A 24,543-nucleotide genomic window follows, 5' to 3' on the forward strand; every position below is an offset into this window, starting at 1 on the left:
TCTTCAAACCCCTCTGGCATCTGTGATTCTAAATTTCTTTTGCCGTCTTTTCCTACGATTTCGCCTTCAATTTGTTTGACTTGCTTTTTTAATGCCTCAAATTCCCTTTTCACTCGTTCATTAAATTTTCCCTGATTGTCAACATGCTTATTTATATTCTGGTACTCTTCGGTTTCTGCAAATGGTAATGGAGCTGTATCATCCGAATCTCTGTCCCCATGTAAACTAAGATTTGTCAATTTATCAGAAATCTCCTCAACTCTTTCCGATAAGTCACCTATTTTTTCTTGCTGTTTACTTATGTCTTCCGTAAGTGTCGCGACTCGGGTTTCAGTGTTGACACATTTGGTAGTTAACTGTTCATATTGTTGTGTTAGATTATTTATTCTGTCATTTGGTACGGATTCCTCGATTCTCTCAAATATTTCTTCCTTATCGTGTGCACGTTGTAAATTTAACTCTGAAAATTTTTGTACTATCACGCGATCTCTTTCTTCCTGTTCTCTATCCTGTTCCCTTTGTCTAATCTCTACTGCAATTAATCTATTATTGTGAGCATTCAAAATCGGTTGTACTTCTTCTCTGATTTCTTTCTTTAATTCATCTTTCATATTTTTGAAACATGTCCCTATTCGCGAATCTAACCGTGTTTCCATTGTTTTTAATTCAGATCCTAACTGTGATCCCAGTGAGTCAAACCGTGTTTCCATTGTTCCCATACCAGTTTTAATTGTTCCTATCTCTGTCTTAATTGTTCCTATCTCTGTTTTAAATTCAGATCGTAAAGTTCCCATCTCTGTTTTAATTGTTCCTATTTGTGAGTCTAACCGAGATCCCAAATTTAATATTGCACCCATCAACTGCTGCTCCGTACTAACTTGTTCGAAATTCTTTTCGCCCCTAACATTTCCCACGAAACCAGTTTCCTACGTCATAGCTGTAAAGCTACCTGAGTTCGATACTATTCCAGAATCTTCTGTCGTTAATCTCGTATTCTGTGAATTTTCTGATTGAGAAAAATTTTGAAATGGTTCCGGACTATTTTCCCGACTTATTACATTGTTTTCCACTTCATTATTCATCACACTGTTTTCCTCTGTTGGCGAGTTCGCCATGTTAACAATCTCGTCATTCTCACTATCCATCATTTTTGCCTTTTTCATTGATCGCGTGATCATTTACAAAATATACAAAACTCGTCACTATATGAAAATTACACACAATGACACTTTATCTCCAACAATACCATTCACACGAAATGTTTCCCTCAAACACGATTAATCGAACAATTGAAATAATTGCACTAATTGTCAAACCCGTAGACAAGACAACAGAAATGAAATTTTGCAAAAAAAAAAAAAAAAAAAACCATTAGAAGAATGACAATTACCAAATCTACACATGCAATATAGACTACAATTACTAAACTACAAATTACTACAACAATACTACTGTCTACTATTTTTACAATCAGAAGAATTCCAAGGGACGATCCGAAGCAGCGGTCGCCACGTGCATGGGGGCTTAATTAAATAAAAAGAAATGCAAATAATTTTAATTTTTTGATTTGGTAGCTGTCTGTTCGATTACGAAGTCTCGTAACGGTTGGCCCCGACTAGTATTATTACGCTATCTGACTGCATAGAACAATAACAAAGAATGAAATGGAAATTTTCAATTAATTAATTAAGTCCCCAGCAACTATAAAACCTACGAAACCAAAGCACAAGTGTAGCTGTTCTGTGTGTGGAAGTATGATTCAACGTACGCATCTGGCACGGTTCTTCTTCAATAACACGAGAAATTTTAAATACCATTTATACTGAATTAATTAAAGAAAATAAAAATACCATAATTACTCAAGAAAACCAGAGTTACACTCTAATACAAGAACACAAGCCAGATGCTTTGTTGACTGAACCTGTAATGACGCATTATTTAAAACATGGAAATAATGAAAAATAAATCAAGTTTCGTTACCTTCATATATTGACCAAAATCACTCTAATCATTACAATATATCTCCACACCGACTCGCTATTACCACATCTCAACAAGAACTTTTCAGTATCACATCTCAGCAAGCACTCTCTACTAGCACATCTCAACAAACACTCTCTGCTACGAGTTCTTAACAAGCACTGACTACCACGAGCTCTCCCCAAGCACTCCTTACTACAAGTTCTCAATAATCACTGCCTACTACGAGTTCTAAACAAGCACTGCCTACCACGACATCTCAAGAATCACTGCCAGTGGAGGCGGCGAAACAATACTCTCTAGCGCGATCTCTGGCGCTGTGGCTCAGTGTAGCCACCTTTCATGGTTGCTGGCCCTAAACTGGCCTCCTTCTAACCGACACCCCGAAGCAGCACCAGCTTTCATCAGAAAACACAACAGATCTGCACCCAGCCCTACAACGAGCTCTTGCTTGACACCACTAAAGTCCCAAGCGGTGGTAGTTTGGAGTCAGTGCAAATCTTGCTACAGGGTGTCTGGTTCGGAGCTGTCCTTGATGTAACAGATTTGTAACTTCATTGCGTGATTGTGGTGCCAACTGTTGCAGGCAGGACGACGTGCAGAAGCCATACGCCGAAAAAGCTGGTCTACCCTCTCGGTTATGCCACGTGTCCGTCCGGAGGCCCATCTTCTAGCGACAGTACATTTCTAGGACCACCGCTGTCAGCCATCATATACAGTGGCTATGTTGCTGCTAGTCTTTCTGCAGTATTGCAGAAGTAACATCCAGCGTCTCATAGCCCTATTACACGACCTCGTTCAAACTCAGTGAGATATTGATAACGGCGTCTTTGTCGCTTTAAAGGCATTCTTGACTAACATCAACTCAACACGTCGAACCGCCAAGTTAACTAACGATTACGACTGTTAAGCGTGTATCTGAAGAAAACCTGTTTGCATCCTCGTAGTGCTGTTAGCGCCACTCTTAAGCGAAATTTGAGTCGACATCATCTTTCATATGTCGACACACGCCTACCAACTATCGTGTCACGAAACTTGTTCTCGGTGTTGTGATTTATTTGCGTCAGTCTGTAACACCACCTTTTCATCTGACCAATAACCGCAATTTGCGTAGGGTATTAACTACACTAACATATGTGGAAATTGCAACACCAAGAAGGAAACGCATGAATTCAATTAAATTAATACCACAGATTAGGTACATGGCAAGTAACAAATGATTACCTTTTCAAATCTGTACATGTCCTTTGAGCCCTACTATTCAGCACTGCAATGAGAGCTGCTGTACGCCGTGGCATTGAATCAATAAGGATCTGAATACGTTCCTGAGGGATTTCCCTCCATGCAGTTTGTGTCCGAGCCCACAAACCCGTGACACAAGTTACTGGAGGACCGTGATGCACCAGGTGCCGACCAACCATATCCCAGACATGTTCCATGGGCGACATGTCTGGCGAACGTGTAGGTCATGGAAGCAACGATACCTGTCGCTCTTCGAAGAAGACCTGTACCTTCCTCGCAATATATGGCCGGGCACTGTCCTGTTAAAATGTGGCTTGTGCAGCTGCTTGAAGCAGAGGGAGTACCTCAGGGTCCACAACCCCCGTTAGGTACTTGTTGCTGTTCATAGTGTCCACAACACGTACGAGGCGAAAACGGTTGTTGTAATCAATGGCACCCCAAATCATAACAAATGGTGTTTGTCCGCTGTGCCGCTCCATAATGTAGCCCTCCAGGTTGGGCTCACCACGGTACTGCCGCTCACGTATGCGGCCGTCACTGTAGGACACGTTGAAGCGGGACTCATCCGAAAAGATTACATGTTGCCACTCAGCACCTCGGTGACGGTGTTCATGTGCCCAGTGCAGTCGGAGGAGCTTGTGCTCCCTGCACAATAGAAGCCGACGTAATGGTATGCGTGCAACCAGTCCAGCCTGCAGCAGACGGCGATGAACCATCGTTGCAGACAAGTTCACACCTGTTGCATTGCTCCAGTCACGAACCAACAATGTGGATGACGCTGTACGATCCGTAATGGTCATGCGGACAAATTGACGGCCATCTCGTGCTGTGGTCATGTTCCATGGTCCAGTTCCCGCTCGTCACTGCGTACGACCTTCCTCTACCCACTGCTTCCACACACGCATCATTGTTGTAATATCATGTCCTGTGTGAGCCGAACTGTCACGGCATGACAGCCCCGTTTCCCGGAGACCGACCACTCTGCCCCGTTCAAACTCGCTCACATGCCGATGTGGCTCACTTTTATCGTCGACGAGGCATATTGGCACTCACTGTATTGTTTCTACCTTGTGTGACAGCTCTGCACCGACTACACTTGGCGCAACACCGACCCTGTCGGACCGACACGAGAGGGCTCTGCTCGGCCTACGTGTACCCCGTCTCGCTGCAAAGCGTATCGAGTATTGCTTGCACACCCGTCGCCACATCCACGAAGCGTGGCGCTATTCGGGCAATTCCTTCTCGGTGTTGCACTTTTCACAAACGACAGTGTATATCCATTGTGGCATTTTATTGCAATGGAAATGAGTGCTCTCAACCTATTAATGGTGAAAATCTTCCGCTTCAGACTAGAAGCTGTTAGTTTTCTCAGTTCCCAATTTCCCTGGAGTTAATGTCGCAACATAACGTTGACAACTCTGCTACTGTCTCTGCTCAAGCAGTTGGTAGTTGTCATGTTGAAGAAGGGATACTGAAGTGTGTGTCAGTTGTTGCTCCTGTTTGACACACTGATGCGACCATTGCCTCTTACTTTACTGTCGCCAGTAACATCGATTTATGGAGTTCTTGCGATGTAGCAAGATATCTTAGGACGTCCAGCGCTAGATAGTACCGAGCGAGGTGGCGCAGTGGTTAGACACTGGACTCGCATTCGGGAGGACGACGGTTCAATCCCGCATCCGGCCATTTTCCGTCATTTCCCTAAATCGCTCCAGGAAAATGCCGGGGTGGTTCCTTTCAAAGGCACGACCGACTTCCTTCCTTGTCCTTCCCTAATCCGATGAGACCGATGACCTCGCTGTCTGGTCTCCTTCCCCAAACAACCCAACCCCAACCCAGTGCTAGATAGTTTGCAGTTTTCCTCGAAGCAGCTCTCGCAGCAGGCAACTGTGTGCTCATGGGATCGGTACACAAGAAGAGTCCGTCGACTTGTTTCGTACTGTGTGACCTGTCAGAAAGTAGTTTAGCTATTAGCACGCTGTTTTATATGGACAGCGAACAGAAGCGGCCATGTAAAGAAAAAATGGTTCAAATGGCTCTGAGCACTATGGGACTTAACATCTAAGGTCATCAGTCCCCTAGAACTTAGAACTACTTAAACCTAACTAACCTAAGGACAGCACACAACACCCAGTCATCACGAGGCCATGTAAAGAAAATCGAATTTACTAATATCTGTCTTATAGTTTCTGCAAGGATGCCTGGTGTGTTCGAGCCACCTGTAAATAACTTTTTGCTGTAAGCCGTATCATTTATTTTATGTTGAGTCCCCAAGAGACTCGATGATATTGCCGCTTTGTAATTTCATTATCTTGTACTGAATAGTGAAAGTGAAGTACTTGATACCACATTTCCATAGTTCAGAGAATATTGACATTGGACCAAAATTCGCAGATGGATAAAAAATCGTATCACGAAGGAGACGTTGTACGACACAAGCGACAGTTGCTAAGCGTGTTTCTACATGTGAAAGGTGACGTCTATTAAAATTTCGCTCCAATCGCGTAAGACTGGTGCTGCTATCGTCACTCTGAGGATACAAATCAGGTTTGGTTCAAATACACGCTCGCAAGCGTTAGTTACATTTGAGACTGGACGTGCTGATTTCATATTAGTCAAGAACGCCTTTAAGACAACAAAGACGCCATTGCCAACACTGAGGGCCACGGAAAGCTGGGTGTTCCTTCCGCGATAATGCAGAAAGACTTATCAGGAACCTAGAAACTGCATGTAATTGCTGGCTGCGGTGGTCACGTGAATGTACAGTCGCGAGAAGGCCGGGTTCCAGACAGCCAAGTGGCACAAACAGGAGAGAAGACCTTCGGCTTATGGCTCTGACGCATCGTACTGCATCTGCGGCAGCTATATGACCAGCAGTTGACACCACAGTGACACAACGAAATGTTGCAAATCGGTTACTTCAAGGACAGCTCCGAGCCACTCGTAATGTAGCGTGCACTTCATTGGTCCCAAACCACTGTCATTTGCAATTTCAGCGGTGTCAAACAAAAGCTCATTGGATGGCAGGGTGAAGGTCTGTTGTGTTTTCTGTTGAAAACTGGTTCTGATTCGATGTCACTTCACCTGGAGCTTTAGTCTGATGTGCGATTTCGTATGACAGCAGGAGCGCTCTCTTGATTACCCCACACACCCTGACTGCAAATTTGTAAGTCCATCTGCTGATTCGACCTGTGGCACTGTTCTTCTGTTCTTGTAACGGAACGTGCTCTACAAAGTGTCTACATCTACATCTACATGGACACTTTGCAAATCACATTTAACTGCCTGGCAGAGGGTTCATCGAACCACCTACACAGCTCTCTGTTATTCCAATCTCGTATAGCACGGGGAAAGAATCAACACCTATATGTTTCCGTGCAAGCTCTGATTTACATCATTTTATCGTGGTGATCGTTCCTCCCTATGCAGATAGGTACCAAGAAAATATTTTCGCATTCGGAGGAGAAAGTTGGTGACTGGTATTTCGTGAGAAGATTCCGTCGCAACGAAAAACGCCTTTCTTTGAATGATGTCCAGCACAAAACCTGTATCATTTCTGTTACACTCTCTCGCATATTTCGTGATAATACAAAACTTCCTGCCTTTCTTTGAACTTTTTCGATGTACTCCGTTATTCCCATCTGGTAAGGATCCCACAAGGCGCAGTAGTATTCTAAAATAGGATGGACAAGTGTAGTGTAGGCAGTCTCCTATAATACCTAGGTATTTAGATGAATTTATGGCTTTTAGATTAGACTGATTTATCGTGTAACTGAAGTTTAACGAGTTCCTTTTAGCACTCATATGGATGACCTCACACTTTTCGTTATTTAGGGTCACCTGACACTTTTCTTACCATTCAGATGTTTTTTGTAGTTTGTTTTGATCTTCTGATGAGTTTATTAGTCGATAAACGACAGCGTCATCTGCAAACAACCTTAGACGGCTGCTCAGATTATCTCCCAAATCGTTTATATAGATAAGGAACAGCAAAGGGCCTATAACACTACCTTGGGGAACGTTAGAAATCACTTCTGTTTTACTCAATGACGTTCCGCCAATTACTACCAACTGTGTCGATATGTTGCCTTAGAATACTAGATCACATATGAGACGTCAACGGACAACTGCAGCGTCATCCACAAACAGCATTAACCGCCCCTGTATTGACAGACCAAGTGCAACAGGCTTGGAATTCCATCCCACAAGCTAATGTCTGGCACTCGTACAACACAATGCATGCGTATTTGCATGCTTGTATTCAGCATTCTGGCGGTAAAACCAATTAGTAATGTACTAGCATTTCACATTTGTAATGGCTTATCGAAAGCTTATACTAACCTGCGATATTGCACTTAAAGATGTTACCCAGAGAAATATATTCCTAAAATTTCATCACTGTACATTAATTGTATGTTGGTGTAGTAGTTTTTGCCCTTCCGTGTATATTCCACGAACGTGCACTGGAATAATATATTGGTAACCCGTGTATAGCCACAGTAGCTAATTTCCAACATTTTCCTACGGAATGGAACCAAGTGGACTGTCTAAAGCAGAAAAAAATGGTTCAAATGGCTCTGAGCACTATGGGACTGAACATCTGTGGTCATCAGTCCCCTAGAACTTAGAACTACCTAAACCTAACCAACCTAAGGATATCACACACATCCATGCCCGAGGCAGGATTCGAACCTGCGAACCCACCATCTGTGAAGACGAGTAAGGCTGCCCATGTGTTCACTATAGCTACAGGGATAGCCGAGTACATGTGGAACACACTTTCGTGAGTGTTAAGCTAAATTCCCCAAGATCTCCGTACAAAAATTCGTAATCTGAGAACTCAGTTATTGAAAACGATGTAATATTAAGTTCGGGACGTGAGACTCTTGAACTGTTAGCTGTCAACTGCCGTAACTCGAGTTTCAAATAACTCTCACATAATACTAAACACATAGTTCACCAGAAATGGGATAGAAACTCTCCTCGCGGTTGACCAAGAAAAAATATTAGCTCACGCGAAGTGCAAATTAAACGCAACTACGAATACACGCAAACGAAAGTAACTAACGATGGTGGGGGTAGTTTGATAACTGATTGCTTGCAAAAGATGCCAGAATTAGACTCGCCTGATGTACAGTCATTCAACATAGCCTAAATTGAATTACACGGATGTAGCTCAAGCATACCTCAGCAGAAAGGGACTACTTTCATTCGGCTACTACAAACTGGGAAATGTTCGCTTACATTAACGACAGTAAGAAGAGACAATCTTGTAAAGTAGTATTAAATCCATCATCAGGTAACTGCTCCGAAAAATTAGTTCGACAGCCAATACGTGACAGAGAAACTTTAGGAGTGCTGACAACAAGAACGGAATATGATCTTGAGACCGTCGACAGACAGTGACTGGTGACCATGGTTAGCAATGCTGGTCACCAAGAAGAAAATATTTGTAAAGAACGCAAGAGGATCATTTGCAAATGATGGAACCGATAGACAGTCCTACGTAGAAGACTCAGTTGAACACTTACTCATAATTCAAGACCAGTAGACGAGTTGTTACTAACGTTCAGACCCAATATAAAATCGCTATGTGGGTAATAAAAAGACGACGATGACTCTCTTGCCTAAATAGTAATCCTAAATTCTGAAAACTACTGCAAACTGAATGTTGTTAGACTCTCGCTAAGCTACAAATATCTCTTAACACTGTCGCAGACTTATTGGCAGCGCATTGTTTTACACGAAATAACGGCAGGTCTTTTTGTTATATGTTAGCTCTCGAAGAAAGTTGCTGTACAATATTGACATAGACCCTACGTGTAATAAGTTTTGGTCTGGGGGAAGTGATAGATTCAGTAATTCAAGTTGCAGTAACTGCACAGAACAATCTTGTTTTCACGTCATGCAGAGGGCCTTGACATAGCTGATCAGCATCTTCCAGAACTTTGAAGGTTGCTATTGTTAAGAGTTCACGTGCTCTGATAAATCCATCCACAATTCATCAGAAAAATGTGAGCATTTCAAGCCTCTCCATCACACACAGACTGCAGTAAGCAGTTGCAGTACCGCCGTCTAGTGGTCAGCTGTTTTTCTACTCATTTTAATAATAACTGTTTGGCTACTCTCCTGAGTAATTTATTTAACGATCGGTTTTATAGCTCTGAAGCCAAATCATCAGACTAGATGACTAAAACCGATACGCCATATGCTGGAATCTAAAGTACGTGTCGGAGCGAGTATGCTGACTGAGAACATCCAACTATATGCTCCAATTATGTCTACGCACTCACTCCACAAGCCACCATACGGTGCACACTGGAAAGTACTCTATACCACTGAAAGTCATTCCCTTTCCAGCTCCACTTGCATATGTAACGAGGGAAATACGACTGTCTGCATACTGTGAATTACTTCGATGTCTTCCATTAATCCGACCCGATGGGAATCCCAAGTACTCAGACAGTATTCAATAATGGCTCACACAAGTCTTCTGTACGTGTCCACCTTTATAGACGTACTAAGCTAAGAGATTTCCCCCCAATAACCCGAAGTCGATCAGTCGCCATCTCTACAACCGCCATTATGAGTTAATTCCATTTCATATCGCTATTCATTTAACAAATAATTAGTATTCTCGTCATGAAGATGCCGATAGTTGTGATTACGGTTATTCCCTTATATTATTTCATTTGTCTAGGAGTCTAATTGAGAACTCACAAAACAATTTGACAATACTTACTCAAGGCTGCCCGGGAAGGTACACAAAAAACGGATAGTTTGCCATTTCATGCACACTGATGATGCCCAGCGAATATATGCGATGTACCTTTTACTGGCTCATGTAGACAAGACTGATCGTGGTGAAAGGAATATAAATGGAATGGGAAAACGATAGGAAAGAAATAATGACTTCCAGCTGCACAGGACATTGCGGCGATACAAGTGCGAGAGTTGAACACTTTTGGCGATAGTGACTTGTACCCAGATTTTCAGATTCTCTAGGTCGTTGCCTTAACCTCCTTGACCGTCCGGAGGCACTTTCCAATAAACCCAAATTCACATAAGAGGGACCACCCTGTCCCTCATTAACCCTCTACTCGCAGATTTGTGATTCCCGTGGGAGTTCGAAGGTTCCTTGTGCACATAAACTGAAAATTTTTCATAACCAGAAGTCGTGCCCATAGAATTGTAGGTATGAGTAGTGCCGGTTCTGTCAAGCATGTCTGACATAAGATACCATTCATATCTATAAATCATGTGACGAGAGTATAAAAATTATCTGTTTCCACAAAAAAAGCACTCCGTCTTCAGGCCACAAGTGGCCCATCGGGACCATCCGACCGCCGTATCATCCTCAGTTGAGGATGCGGTTAGGGGGGACGTGTGGTCACACACCGCTCTCCCGGTCGTTATGATGGTTTTCTTTGACCGGAGCCGCTTCTATTCGGTCGAGCAGCTCCTCAATTGGCATCACGAGGCTGAGTGCACCCCGAAAAATGGCAACAGCGCATGGCGGCTGGATGGTCACGCATCCAAGTGCCGACCACGCCGGACAGCGTTAAACTTCGGTGATATCAGGGGAATCGGTGTATCCACTGCGGCAAGGCCGTTGCCTTCTGTTACAACACACCTCAAATTTCAATGTGTACTGATAACTAGTCACGAAACGCTGAAGGTCACCATATATCAGCAATCGAAATTTTGTAAATCTTTGATCATACACATCTATTACGGCCATCAGACATAAAGAATGCATAACCAACACAACAGAACAGTGAATTTGATGTAACGGGAAAAAGAAACACGGAAATGAAGGAATATTTGTATGTAGTGCTGTGAGTGTAGTAACTGAATGCTACAGTTAAATTAGCCCAAACAACTGTGGTAGGAGAAAAATGTTTCCTTGCTATAATTCCTTAATGTTAGTCACTGCATACTTGCTAATTATCACTTGTTTGATGGAGTGGCACTATAATAGGAATGTAGCAACACAATAAGTAGTAAAAAATAATATTTATTAAGAGCCTATTACAAGCGGTACTTAATTTTGGTACAGTTTGGTGTGTGACACCTGAACCTAACATAATGATGTCTCATTAGTTTCGCTGTTTCTTATTCTTGTGACTGAATGATACTGTTACTGGTCCTAGTACTCCGTAAGTGGCGACTGCTGAGTCTGAAGGTAGCTTTCAGTGTGTTGTACTGACCTGACTGCAGGCCCTGCACTGATCTGTCTATCTGCTGGTGCGGAGCTGTATGGGTGTCCGTGGGGCAAATTGGGGAAGAATTTCCATGTCCGCCAGCATGAGATAGAAACAATATAGTCTGCGGTTGACAGAGCCTCGTATGGCGGCTATCCACACTATCGGAGGATGTATATGACAAACTGGAGGAGGTGACGCAGAAGCATGAAGAGGTTCAGGTTGTGGACACAGAGTGGAGGCTGCTGCAGGTAACTGAGTGGCAACAGGTGAGCCAATGGAGGACCTCTCGCGATTTGTTTCGTATCCATTACTTGGTACACAATATCCTTATTCCCTACACTACTGGAAATGCTCTTATCACTAACTGAGGTACCCAGTCGCAGATGGTGGCCTAATCTCCCAGCTCTGTTTCTTCCAGAAGTACTAGTCCCAGAAGGTGAGAAGGTGTGTAGGATGACTTTTGTGATGTTTGGAACACGGGAAGGAGGTACTGGCCGAAGTAAAGCTGTGAGAGAGGGTATTTATCCATGCCTGAATAACTCAATACACTGTCTGCAAAAGGAAAGGTTCTGGGACCGAGTCCTCTTCCAACACAGTTTTAATCTGCTAGGAAGTCTCAATACTTGTCCTGATTAATTTCTTCATACATTTTCTCTTAATACACAGGAAACAGAACTGGTAGTGAATGTATAACGCAAGATAATACTTATGCAATACTCATAATTAAACTTTGAGGATGTACCGAGAAGAACTTGCAATATTAATTGTGCATTTATCTGACAATATAAACAGGTGGCTATATGGTTTTTAAATTCCCTCATAATTTTTGTCAGCAGCTCAGATTGAATCAAAATGCAGTTAGACGTGACTGTAATAGCTTTGTTCTATTTTCACTTTGGTAACAGGGTGACACGGTGGGGCATATGTGGCTCTGTCCTTTGCAGAATTAACTTGTGTGTAGTCATTGTGAATAAATGTCTACTACTGACAGCGTCCTATGGTGCTTCGCCTTGGCGAGGAGATTTCAGTAGTCTCCTTCTGTGACTGTTTGCCTCTTAAGAGCGTAAAATCTGTGAGCACATTTCACGACAGTCACGGAATAAGAATGGTGACGAACCTACATGATCCCATGGCGTGATTTGTTGTGTCTAAGCCATTAATCTGCAGTAGCCCTTCTAGCAAGACGATGCTACAGTTACGATGGAATATTCCCATATTTTCGACTACCTCCACGCCTATAGAGCCTACAGTAGATGGTGCTACTCCTCAGTATATCATTACTACAGTGATTCAGGAAAACGAATTAGTGACTACAGCACTCCACGAATCTTCTACAACAAAACACATAGCTGCCACAGACTCTCGTGGCAAAGAGAAGAAGAGTGGCAGGTAATGACGCTCAGCAAGCTGCAAACTCTAATGTCAACTGTTCACCCATACTATACTTGCTTATGGCGCCTCATGCGGGAGGAATCTCTTCTAACAAGACTCCAAATATTATGCACCATGTTGACACATTTGTTTGTTCCCTGAATAGAAGTCCATTCCAACGTGCGGTACGCATTTTAATATGGCGTAATGTTTCAAATCGTCACACACTCTACTGTAGCGTTATATTCATTCCGAGTCCAGTTATTATGTCTGTGGCTAAGCCATTTCTCCACAGTATGCTTTCTTCCAGGTGTGCTGGTTATACAGAGTGGTCCACTGATAGTCACAGGGCCAAATATCTCACGAAATAAGCATCAAACGAAAAAAACTACAAAGAACGAAACTCGTCTAGCTTCAAGGGGGAAACCAGATGGCGCACCCATAGGTCAAACGGATATCAACTGCGTTTTTTTTTTAATAGGGACCCCCATTTTCATTACATATGCTTGTAGTACGTAAAGAAATACGAATGTTTTAGTTGGACCACTTTTTCCGCTTTGTGATAGATGGCGCTGTAATAGTCACAAACGTATAAGGAAATGTTATCACGAAACAGTCCGCCAGTGCGGACGGTAATTGCTTCGTGATAAAATGGTTAATGTTAAAATGGACCGTTTACCGATTGCGGAAAAGGTCGATATCGTGTCGCTGTATGGCTATTGTGATCAAAATGCCCAACGAGCGTGTGCTATGTATGCTGCTCGGTATCCTGGACGACATCATCCAAGTGTCCGAACCGTTCGCCGGATAGTTGCGTTATTTAAGGAAACAGGAAGTGTTCAGCCGCATGTGAAACGTCAACTACGATCTGTAACAAATGATGATGCCCAAGTAGGTGTTTTAGCTGCTGTCGCGGCTAATCTGCACATCAGTTGGAGACAAATTGCGCTAGAATTGGGAATCTCAAAAACGTCGGTGTTGAGAACGCTACATCAAGATCGAGTGCACCCGTACCATATTTCTTTGCACCAGGAGTTGCATGGCGACGACTATGAAAGTCGTGTACAGTTCTGCCACTGGGTACAAGAGAAATTACGGGACGATGACAGATTTTTTGCACGCGTTCTATTTAGCGACGAACCGTCATTCACCAACAGTGGTAACGTAAACCGGCATAATATACACTATTGGGCAACGGAAAATCCACGATGGCGGCGACAAGTGGAACATCACCGTCCTTGGCGGGTTAATGTATGGTGCAGCATTGGGGAGGAAGGATAATTGGCACCCATTTTATCGATGGCAATCTAAATAGTGCAATGTATGCTGAATTCCTACGTAATGTTCTACCGATGTTACTACAAGATGTTTCACTGCATGAGAGAATTGCGATGTACTTCCAACATTTTGATTTGATCCATTATAAATGGTTTCTGAAAGCCTGCGACTGTAGATACAATAGGTTTGTTTATAAATAGATAAATCTTCTGCTACCAGTCACGATTTTTCTTTATTTTACTATTCGCACGACGCGTTTCGAGAATTAATTCTCATTTTCAAGTGCGTTTTTTTGATGTGTGTTAAGCCATTTCTTTTGATGTTGTCAGTGTGTGTGAGTCTGCTTCATTTTGTTGACTTTTACTGTAATACATAAGAAACGCGATTTTTAGTTGGGTATCAATTCTTTCTGTGAGGTTAGTGGCTAAAGTTTGAGAACAATTTGTACTTACAGTTTTCTAATGGTCCATTTGTGAGACTCTACACAAATGGACCATTAGAAAACTGTAAGTACAAATTGTTCTCAAACTTTAGCCACTAACCTCACAGAAAGAATTGATACCCAACTAAAAATCGCGTTTCTTATGTATTACAGTAAAAGTCAACAAAATGAAGCAGACTCACACACACTGACAACATCAAAAGAAATGGCTTAACACACATCAAAAAAACGCACTTGAAAATGAGAATTATTTCTCGAAACGCGTCGTGCGAATAGTAAAATAAAGAAAAATCGTGACTGGTAGCAGAAGATTTATCTATTTATAAACAAACCTATTACTTCCAACATGTTGGATGTCTGTCACATAGCTCGCGTGCGATTGAAGCGGTATTGAATAGCATCATCATGACAGGTGGATTGGTCGTCCAAGCACCATACCATGGCCCGCACCGACCGCGGTGGTCTAGCGGTTCTAGGCGCTCAGTCCGGAACCGCGCGACTGCTACAGTCGCAGGTTCGAATCCTGCCTCGGGCATGGATGTGTGTGATGTCCTTAGGTTAGTTAGGTTTAAGTAGTTCTAAGTTCTAGGGGACTGATGACCACAGATGATAAGTCCCATAGCACTCAGAGCCATTTGAGCCATGGCCCGCACGTTCACCGGATCTGACGTCCCCGGATTTCTTTCTGTGGGGAAAGTTGAAGGATATTTGCTATCGTGATCCACCGACAACGCCTGACAACATGCGTCAGCGCATTGTCAATGCCTGTGCGAACATTACTGAAGGCGAACTATTCGCTGTTAAGGGGAGTGTCGTTACACGTATTGCCAAATGCATTGAGGTTGACGGACATAATTTTGAGCATTTATTGCATTAATGTGGTATTTACAGGTAATCACGCTGTAACAGCATGCGTTCTCAGAAACGAGAAGTTCACAAAGGTACATATATCATATTGGAATAACCAAAATAAAATGTTCAAACCTACCTGCGTTCTGTATTTTAATTTAAAAAATCCTCCAACTGTTCGTCTAAAATTGTGAGCCATATGTTTGTGACTATTACAGCGCCATCTATCACAAAGCGAAAAAAGCGGTCCAACTAAAACATTCATATTTCTTTACGTACTACACGAATATGTAATGAAAAATGAGGGTTCCTATGTAAAAAAACGCAGTTGATATCCGTTTGACCTATGGCAGCGCGATCTAGCTGGCCAACCATAGCGCTATCTGGTTTCCCCCTTCAAGCTAGACAAGTTTCGTTCTTCGTAGTTTTTTCGTTCACGTTTATTGCGTGAGATATTTGGCCCGGTCACGATCAATTCACCACCCTGTATAAGATATGCAGCAGGTCTATGAGTTGTGGAAAGTAGGAAAGAAGTACTAGCTGAAGTATAGATCTGAGGGTGGGTCGTGAGTCGCGACCTGTGCCTGGAAGCTCAGTCAGTAGAGCACTTACCATTAAAGGGAAAGATTCTGGGTTCGAGTCACAGTCTGGCACACAGTGTTAATAGGGAGGGAGTTTCAGATCAGTGCATATTCGGCTGCAGACTAAAATTCAGTCAGGTCATCGGGAGACATTGAAAAATAGATCCCCAGTCCTCAGCTTGACAACTGTAGCTGCTTGGGAAGGCAGAATGAGCGGCCGTCGTTCCCTAACCAGGAGCTCCAGTGTCTCTCTCATGTGAGGAATCACATGCCGACACGTCGCCCTCCCACACAACTAAGAAAACATGTTGAATGAGGAGAACGATGCGACGATCCTTCAGACACACTTGCGACCGCTCGCGTAAAACTCGAAATCCGGGTTCGAGTCCCAATCCCGCACAAATTTTCCCTATCATCGTTCCCCTAAACATCTGATGGTTGTTCATATTCCAACTGCTAGTACATTTTATGTATTCCAGAACGGTTGCAGTCGCCACAGTACCTGCTCCTTTGGACACTTATGCACGTCCGAAGGAACAGTCCATTATTCTTCTTAAGAACACCGGCACTCCGTTATCGTAGTATTGGAAAAGATTTTATTCATCTGGCGTGAGGCACACGTTTATTGCCACAACCAATAGCTGCGATCCTGTTCTGATTGACCACGTCTTTCATAGGAAACAATCCCTCTGCTGCTCTTTCCATCGACTGTAGGAAAGGTGTACGTACAGCACCATACCTAGGCAGGTTTTACAGAGTGTAGTGAATGTACTGAAAGCCATCCACTATACCATGTGAGGAACACCACAGTTCAGTGTAAAGGAGAAGTAGCACGCTATTTCTAGCTGAAAATCAGGTACATAGAATTACTTGTCGTGATTGTGGTAAGTTTCATACTGGTCAATGAGGCAGAGGCATAGCACCTTGCTGGCAGAATATGGAATCAGCAGAAGGTCTCAGAATAATGTTTCCACATTCACTGAGCGCGTACTGAGAAGACCAGGGATATGAGTCATAGTCCCATATCACTTAGCAGACAAAGGCCAAACAGTCAATCCCTTGGAAGCTCTGGAAACAAACAAACATCTGGCCAACAGTCCTGATTTCAAATGAATGATCAAACAGAGCCCAGTACTAACCCTCTCGTAAACTTCACTTAATCCTCTCAGTTTTTTCATTCAATTTCATGACATCTGTCCTTTCTATTCCTCGCGTTTCCTGTTTTCATTTTTAATTTATTGTGATTGTTTATGTATCTCATATATTCTGTTGTTACGGTTGTGAAATCTTTCTTTTACTCTGCTTCTGCATCACTTTCATCTCATGAACTACTTCCTCTTACTCTTCTCAAGTACTGATTTTATTGGAAACGTTAAGTTAATGTAAATTGTTGCAGATTCATTGTTTAAAATTTAAGTGTTAAAGTTATTCCTGGTTTGCTCCCCTTACGTTTATATACTATTCAAATTTTTATCTTTTTAATTATATTAGCTCCCCGTTATCAGTGATGCCATTTGCTTGGTTTTTTTTCCTCAGTCTATATGAGTAAAATGGTTCAAATGGCTCTGAGCACTATGGGACTTAACAGCTGAGGTCATCAGTCCCCTAGAACTTAGAACTACTTAAACCTAACTCACCTAAGGACAGCACACACATCCATGCCCGAGGTAGGATTCGAACCTGCGACCGTAGCAGTCACGCGGTTCCGGACTCCACGCCTAGAACCGCTCGGCCACCGCGGCCGGCCTATACGAGTAAAATCTTTTCCTATGTTATTTACAAATGTTGTAACTTCTTTGACGATGATAATCGTTTAAAGTCTGATGATGGACTTCTACCCGAAAACCACTTAAATAAATGAATCAATCCTGTGAAATGGGGGAGGGCAATTGTTTTTGCTTAGGAGCCACATCGTGGAAGTGGAGGTTAGCGAAGAGTAGCGCCTCCTGAAATGATTGGATTCATTAGTTTACATTTAATTTCAGAATTTTACCATGTATATATATATATATATATATATATATATATATATATATATATATATATATATATATATATATTTTCTGAAGCGAAAAGAAACTGGTGTAGGATTGCGTATTCAAATACAAAGATATGTAAATAGGCAGAATACGACGATGCAGTCGGCAACACCTACATCAAATCACCGACATCGCTGCAGCCGGAAAAAGACCCTGTAAGAATGGGAACAACGACGACTGAAGAGAATCGTTCAGCGTTACAGAGGTGCAAGTCTACCGCAAATTGCTGCTGAATTCAATGATGGACCATCAAAAAGTTTAGCGAGCAAACCATACAACGAAACATCATTAGCATGAGCTTTTGAACGCAAAGGCCCACTCGTGCACCTTTTAGGACTGAACGACACAAAGCTTTATGTCTTGCCTGGACCCGTCAGAATTGACAATGAACTGTTGATGAGTGGAAACATGTTGCCTGGTCGGATGAGTCTCGTTTGAAATTGTATCAAGCGAATGAAGGTGTCTATGTATGGTGACAACCTCATGAATCTATGGACCCTTCATGTCGCAGGTGACTGTTCAACCTGGTGGAGGCTCTGTCATATTGTGAGAGTCTGCAGTTGGAGTGATGTGGGACTTTTGATATGTCTAGATACCACACTGACAGGTGACACGTACGTAAGCATCCTGTCTGATCACCTCCATCAATTCATGTCTATTGCGCATTCCGATCGACTTGGCCAATTCCAGCAGGACAATGAGACATCCCATACGTTCAGAATTGCTACAGAGTGGCTCCAGGAACAGTTCTCTGAGTTTTAACACTTCTGCTGGCCATCAAACTCGCCAGACATGAACATTATTGCGCATATCTGTGATGCCGTGCAAGGTGATGTTCATATGAGATCTCCACCCCCTTGTACTCCTACTGATTTATGGACAGTTCTACAGGATTCATGTTGTCAGTTCCCCCCAGCATTACTTCAGACATTAGTCGTGTCCATGCTACGTCGTGTTGCCGCACTTCTGCGTGCTCGCGGGGACGCTACATGATATTAGGCAAGTATATCAGTTTCTTAAGCTCTTCAGTGCGTATGTATATTAGTCGCAGTCCCAGTCAGTTTATTTATTGTGCTGATTTGACATCGTCTATAGCTGCAAGCAAGTTTAATTTTAGGATTAGTTTAATGAGTCAAATGTATCACATTACCATTTTCTACGTTTTTTTTATCATCAGTGAACTTGCTTGTTGAGATCCTCATCATAGCCTCCAAGCTAATGTCTGTCAAAGAGCATCTACTGACCTACGTTTACTATCGTTCTTCAAGACAGGGAAACTTTGCTCACATACATTTATAGACCCAATTAAAGAGAACATCTTAGCAGTAAATTTCTTCAAACACAGAAATTTTTCAGCAGGCAAAGATTTTAAAAGCCATTTAATGTCGTAGCGTTAAACATACCTTTCACGTGTGATTTGACGGCATGCCAATAAGTAAATGGAAAATGCCTCTGTGATTGCTCCCATAAGCCACCGCGCCGAGTGTCAACTTTGTTTGTGAAATTAGTATCAACACTGAGTAGCGCATGCGCATTGATGTGGCCATCCTACTGGAAAGAAGGCTGGGTTCAAAGCTGACTTTTCAGACTGTCTTGGTGGGCCACACAAAAATTAGCCGGCAGCATGTGGCTCCGGGGATCACTATTTCCCTATGTTGTAGATCATACACAATACTGTGTTTTTCATGTGTTATGTTGTTGTACCAAGAAGCAACAAGGATTACCTAATGTAACGGGCTGTTTATTAATGTGATGGTTCCGTTTCTAAGTTTTTGTTTTTTAAATGTTTTTCGTATTAGTGACGACGTTCCGACGTTCATTGGCTATTTCGCGAGACTGCAAACTATGCCATGAGAATGGCATCGTCGGTGTAGCAACACAATCGAAACCTCATCCGCAAGCACGAAGGACACATTATTAACGAACCACACGAACGTCAACTACAGTTGAGTCTTACAAATAAAAACATCGGAGAAAGAGATCATTTATGCAACGCGTAACGTCACACGTCAAAGTTTTGGACCGTCGGCTCCTTCTGTTCACTAGGCAGCAAATGTGTCACCTTAAAATTCTAACGTCCGCAGCTCGTGGTCGTGCGGTAGCGTTCTCGCTTCCCACGGCCGGGGTCCCGGGTTCGATTCCCGGCGGGGTCAGGGATTTTCTCTGCCTCGTTATGACTGGGTGTTGTGTGATGTCCTTAGGTTAGTTAGGTTTAAGTAGTTCAAGTTCTAGGGGACTAATGACCATAGATGTTAAGTCCCATAATGCTCAGAGCCATTTGAACCATTTTTGAAAATTCTAACGAAGGCCTCGGGGGAACGCTACAGATCAGTCTGTCAGCGCAACCCGCCGAGTAAGTGGATTAAGGACCGAAAAGACCCATCGAGGTTTAATAACCAAATTCTGAAAATGCTGAGGAAGCAGAGATTTTTTGTTAGGTTCAAAAAAGGAAACGCAAGAGGCGTCAGGCAAAAATTATTAGAAATTCGTCCGTGTACAAAAAGACACGAGAAGCATAGAGTTTCGACCGCCATATGTTGGCAGAGGACAAGACCTGGGGAAAATTCGGGTCGAAGGCTTTGATCGACCCACTCATCGCTAAGGCGTCTTGTCACGGTTCGCGCCGTTTCCCCCGTCGGAATTTCGAGTCTTCCCTCGGTCACGGTGTCTGTGTTGTCCTTAGCGTAAGTCAGTATAAGTTCGAATAAGTAATCTGTAAGCTTCGGGACCGATGACCTCAGCAGCTGGGTCCCATAAGACCTTACCAATTTCCAAAAATTTTCAGCCACTCATCAAGCAGTCTGATGTAGCAACAAAAGGCAGTATTACGAGCAGTAGTTTAAAATTTCGCATTTAAGAAATTATCCACGAACGAAGATGGTACAAATATCGTCGTTTGGCCGTCGCACAGACTCCTGTATGGAAGACATAGTAACGAGTATATCTGGCATGAGAAGCAACTGAAAAAGTTGAAAACAATTAAGTCGTCATGTCCGGATGAAATTCCAATTCGATTTTATAGGGGACTCTCTTCAACACTGGCTGCTTACTCAACTTGCATAATCTATCACCCACAGTGAAGTCCCAAGTAACTAGAAAAAATGGCAGGTGACTCTTGCGTATATGAAGGGTGAAACATCGGATTCGCAGCATTACGGATCAGTAATATTAACATTGGTTCACTGCACAAATGTTCGAAATAACAAACTTCCTTTGGACAAAAGCTTCTGTCAGCAAATCAGCACAGATTTAAAAAACATCGCTCGTGCGAAAGTCAGCTTGTTCTTTTCTCAAATGCTTCAAATGGCTCTGAGCACTATGGGACTTAACATCTGAGGTCATCAGTCCCCTAGAACTACTAAAACGTAACTAACCTAAGGACATCACACACATCCATGCCGAGGCAGGATTCGAACCTGCCACCGTATCAGTCGCGCGGTTCCGGACTGAAGCGCCTAGAACCGCTCGGCCACAGCGGTCGGCGTTCTTTTCTCGCACGATATCCTTCTAACCATGGATGAAAGGCCACAGGAAGATTTAGTTTTCCTAGATTTCCAGTATGGGCTCCGCACAGGGTACTACTGTAGACTAAGTGACGGTCCCATAATACCGAATAGGTTTTCAGATATGTGAGTGGCTATAAGGCTTTTGACGTAACAGGACCCAGTACGTTTTCCAGGGTCGAGTGATAGGACCAATCTTATTCTCTTTATATGAACGAACCATGTGACGGATAGGGTGACTATTCGCCGACAGCCGGCCGCTGTGGCCGAGCAGTTCTAGGCGCTTCAGTCCGGAACCACGCACGACCGCTACGGTCGCAGGTTCGATCCTGTCTCGGGCATGGATGTGTGTGATGTCCTTGGGTTAGTTAGGTTTAAGTAGTTCTAAGTCTAGGGGATTGATGACCTCAGATGTTACGTCCCATAGTGCTTAGAGCCATTTGAACCATTCGCTGACACGGGAAAGTGTTTGAGTGTGTTGCAGGATACAGGATGAATTGGAGATAATTTCAATCTGGTGTGATGAATGACAGCTTGCTCTAAATTTAGAGAAATGTCAGTTAATGCATGTGAGTAGAAAAAACAATCCTGTGATGTGCGAATAGAGTTTTAGTGCTTTGCTAAATGACGCAGTCACTTCAATGAAATAACTTCATGTAAATGAAATTAAATGAGTATGTAATGTCGACAATAGAGAAGGTGATTGGCCAACATCAATTTATTGGGACAATTCTAATGAAAATGCAGTTCATCTATGAAGGAGACCACGTATAGGACACTGGTGCTCCCCATTTTTGAGTGCTGCTACAGCAAGTCGGATTTAAGAAAGACAAGGAAACAATTCAGAGACGTGCTGCCGGATTTCTTACTATAGAATCGAACAATAGGCAAGTGAAACAGAGATACTTCGTGAATGTAAATTGGAATCCCTGGAGGGAACACGTTGTTCCTTTCGTTAAACACAAGTGAGAACTACTCTGCTGCTGGGAATATATATTACACCTAAGGGCGACCAAGATCAGGGAAGAGAAATTAGGGCTCTTTTTGAGGTGTGTAGGCAATCGTTCTTGCCTCGTTCCATCTGCGAGTGGAATATGAAAGGGAAAGAGCGGTAGTAGTACAAGATACCATGTGCCGTGGACCGTATGGTGACGTGCGGAATATGTGTATAGTTGCAGAACATTACATTAAATAACAGCTTTGTTTCGACACGGATTATTGATTTCGCAAACTCAGAACCTAGCTACCTCATACCAATCAAAACTAGACCTCGAGCTACGTACAGTCTGCACTACAGTGTGTTCACACAACCCAATGTTTCGTTTCGAATACTATGGTAGGGTCTTCAGAGTAGCTGTGTAAGCCACATATAACATTAAGGAATCTGCTCGTTTCTTTGCTTGCCGACGTGAGATTGCGTGTTTTGAATCTCTGTGGGTATATGGACAAGTTAAGACAATACACTCTGGAATAAAAAAACGACATTCCATTTGCAGAGACGGTGATGAACACTTGGCCGAGCGGTTCTAGGCGCTACAGTCTGGAACTGGGCGACAGCTACGGTCGCCCGTTCGAATCCTGCTTCGGTCATGGATGTGTGTGATGTCCTTAGGTTAGTTAGGTTTAAGTATTTCTAAGTTCTAGGGGACTGATGACCTCAGAAGTTAAGTCCCATCGTGCTCAGAGCCATTTTTATTTGATGAACAGTTGTTTATGAAATGCCGCCCATATATATGAGCCATATGAATTGTAATAGCACTTTACTAAATTCACAGGTAGATCTAGTGAAAATAATTGCACTTGTTTCAGGTCTTGATTTTAAGCTTTTCTGTTTTCTGATGTAGCACCTGAAGATGGTCTTTGAAGGCCGAAACCGGTTAGCATCGTATCATAAAAAACTGATTGGTTCAAAAACGAAAGAATAATACCTTACTCTTAATATAGCATATACATTTCCTTCTGGCACTGAAAACCGTGCTACTTCTGTTACAAACAGCTAAACAACGCTACAAACACAAGCAACGCCACAGTTATTGTGACTGTACGGTCCTCAGATAATATGACGAGGCTGCTGGTTAATTAATTACCTTGACCATGTCGATCCTCCTGGCGAGACCGACGACCTTGAGCCCGCGCCTCAGCAGCGCCTGTGCGATGGCGGCACCGATGCCGGAGCTGGCTCCGGTCACCAGGGCGACGCGACCTGCGTACCGCTCCATCCCGACAACAAGTGGCGCGGCGCGGCGCGGCCACTAGCGCGGCGGATGTTTGCCTGCAGAGGGCAGGCTGCCCGCGTAGGGCCGCCTGGGCAGCTCGTTATCGCCCAGCCGCAGCCCACATTCCCCTCTGTCGGCGCGTAAACAGGACCTATTATCCGATGGGCGTCTTCAGTGAAACGCATTAGTTCTCTGGTAGGTCTCGTCTTTAACGAGAAGCTTCTAGAACCTGGACCAAGTAGAGGAGAAGTTTTTGTTTTATTCATAAGGACCTTACGCTTGACTGCAACTGTATGTAAATAAATAAATACGTGTCATCATTTATTCCAAAGAATTTGAGAAGCGTTTCGTATTAACTACTGTCGTAAAGCTACATAACGTCGTCGGAGTAAACTCCATCCGAACTCAAGGTGAAACGTCCCATTAGAAAAATTATAAATGACTGTGTTTAAACTGACACACACAATATTTTTAGCGCAACGCAATATAACTTTCAAAAATCCCTACAAAAGAATGGCCCTGACTAACAATAACCTATACCTTTCATGAATCACTTACCTCACAAAAATCTTCATTACTCGAACTACTGCAATACAGCGAGCGCCACTACTGCCAGCTAAATAAAAGATTCTAACTACTGAAGGCACTAACTACTGATGGCATAGTCAGCAAATGAAAGATTTTAAAGTCATTATATATATATATATATATATATATATATATATATATATATATATATATATATATATATATAGGGTGAGTCACCTAACGTTACCGCTGGATATATTTCGTAAACCACATCAAATACTGACGAATAGATTCCACAGACCGAACG

The 24,543-nt window shown here is 42.9% G+C and overlaps 1 protein-coding gene across 1 annotated transcript in view; it reads right to left on the reverse strand.

Annotated features, from left to right (window-relative positions):
• Positions 1-23,711, reverse strand: part of LOC126234737 (dehydrogenase/reductase SDR family member 11-like) — a 76,835-nt gene extending 53,124 nt beyond the window's left edge. The window contains exon 1 of the mRNA XM_049943483.1: positions 23,580-23,711. Within this exon, the coding sequence (XP_049799440.1) occupies positions 23,580-23,711 (132 nt within the window). The remainder of the gene's footprint in view (positions 1-23,579) is intronic.
• Positions 23,712-24,543: the final 832 nt, after the last annotated feature.

Source organism: Schistocerca nitens, chromosome 2 (assembly GCF_023898315.1).
Source record: "Schistocerca nitens isolate TAMUIC-IGC-003100 chromosome 2, iqSchNite1.1, whole genome shotgun sequence".
Taxonomy (NCBI): Eukaryota; Metazoa; Arthropoda; class Insecta; order Orthoptera; family Acrididae; genus Schistocerca; species Schistocerca nitens.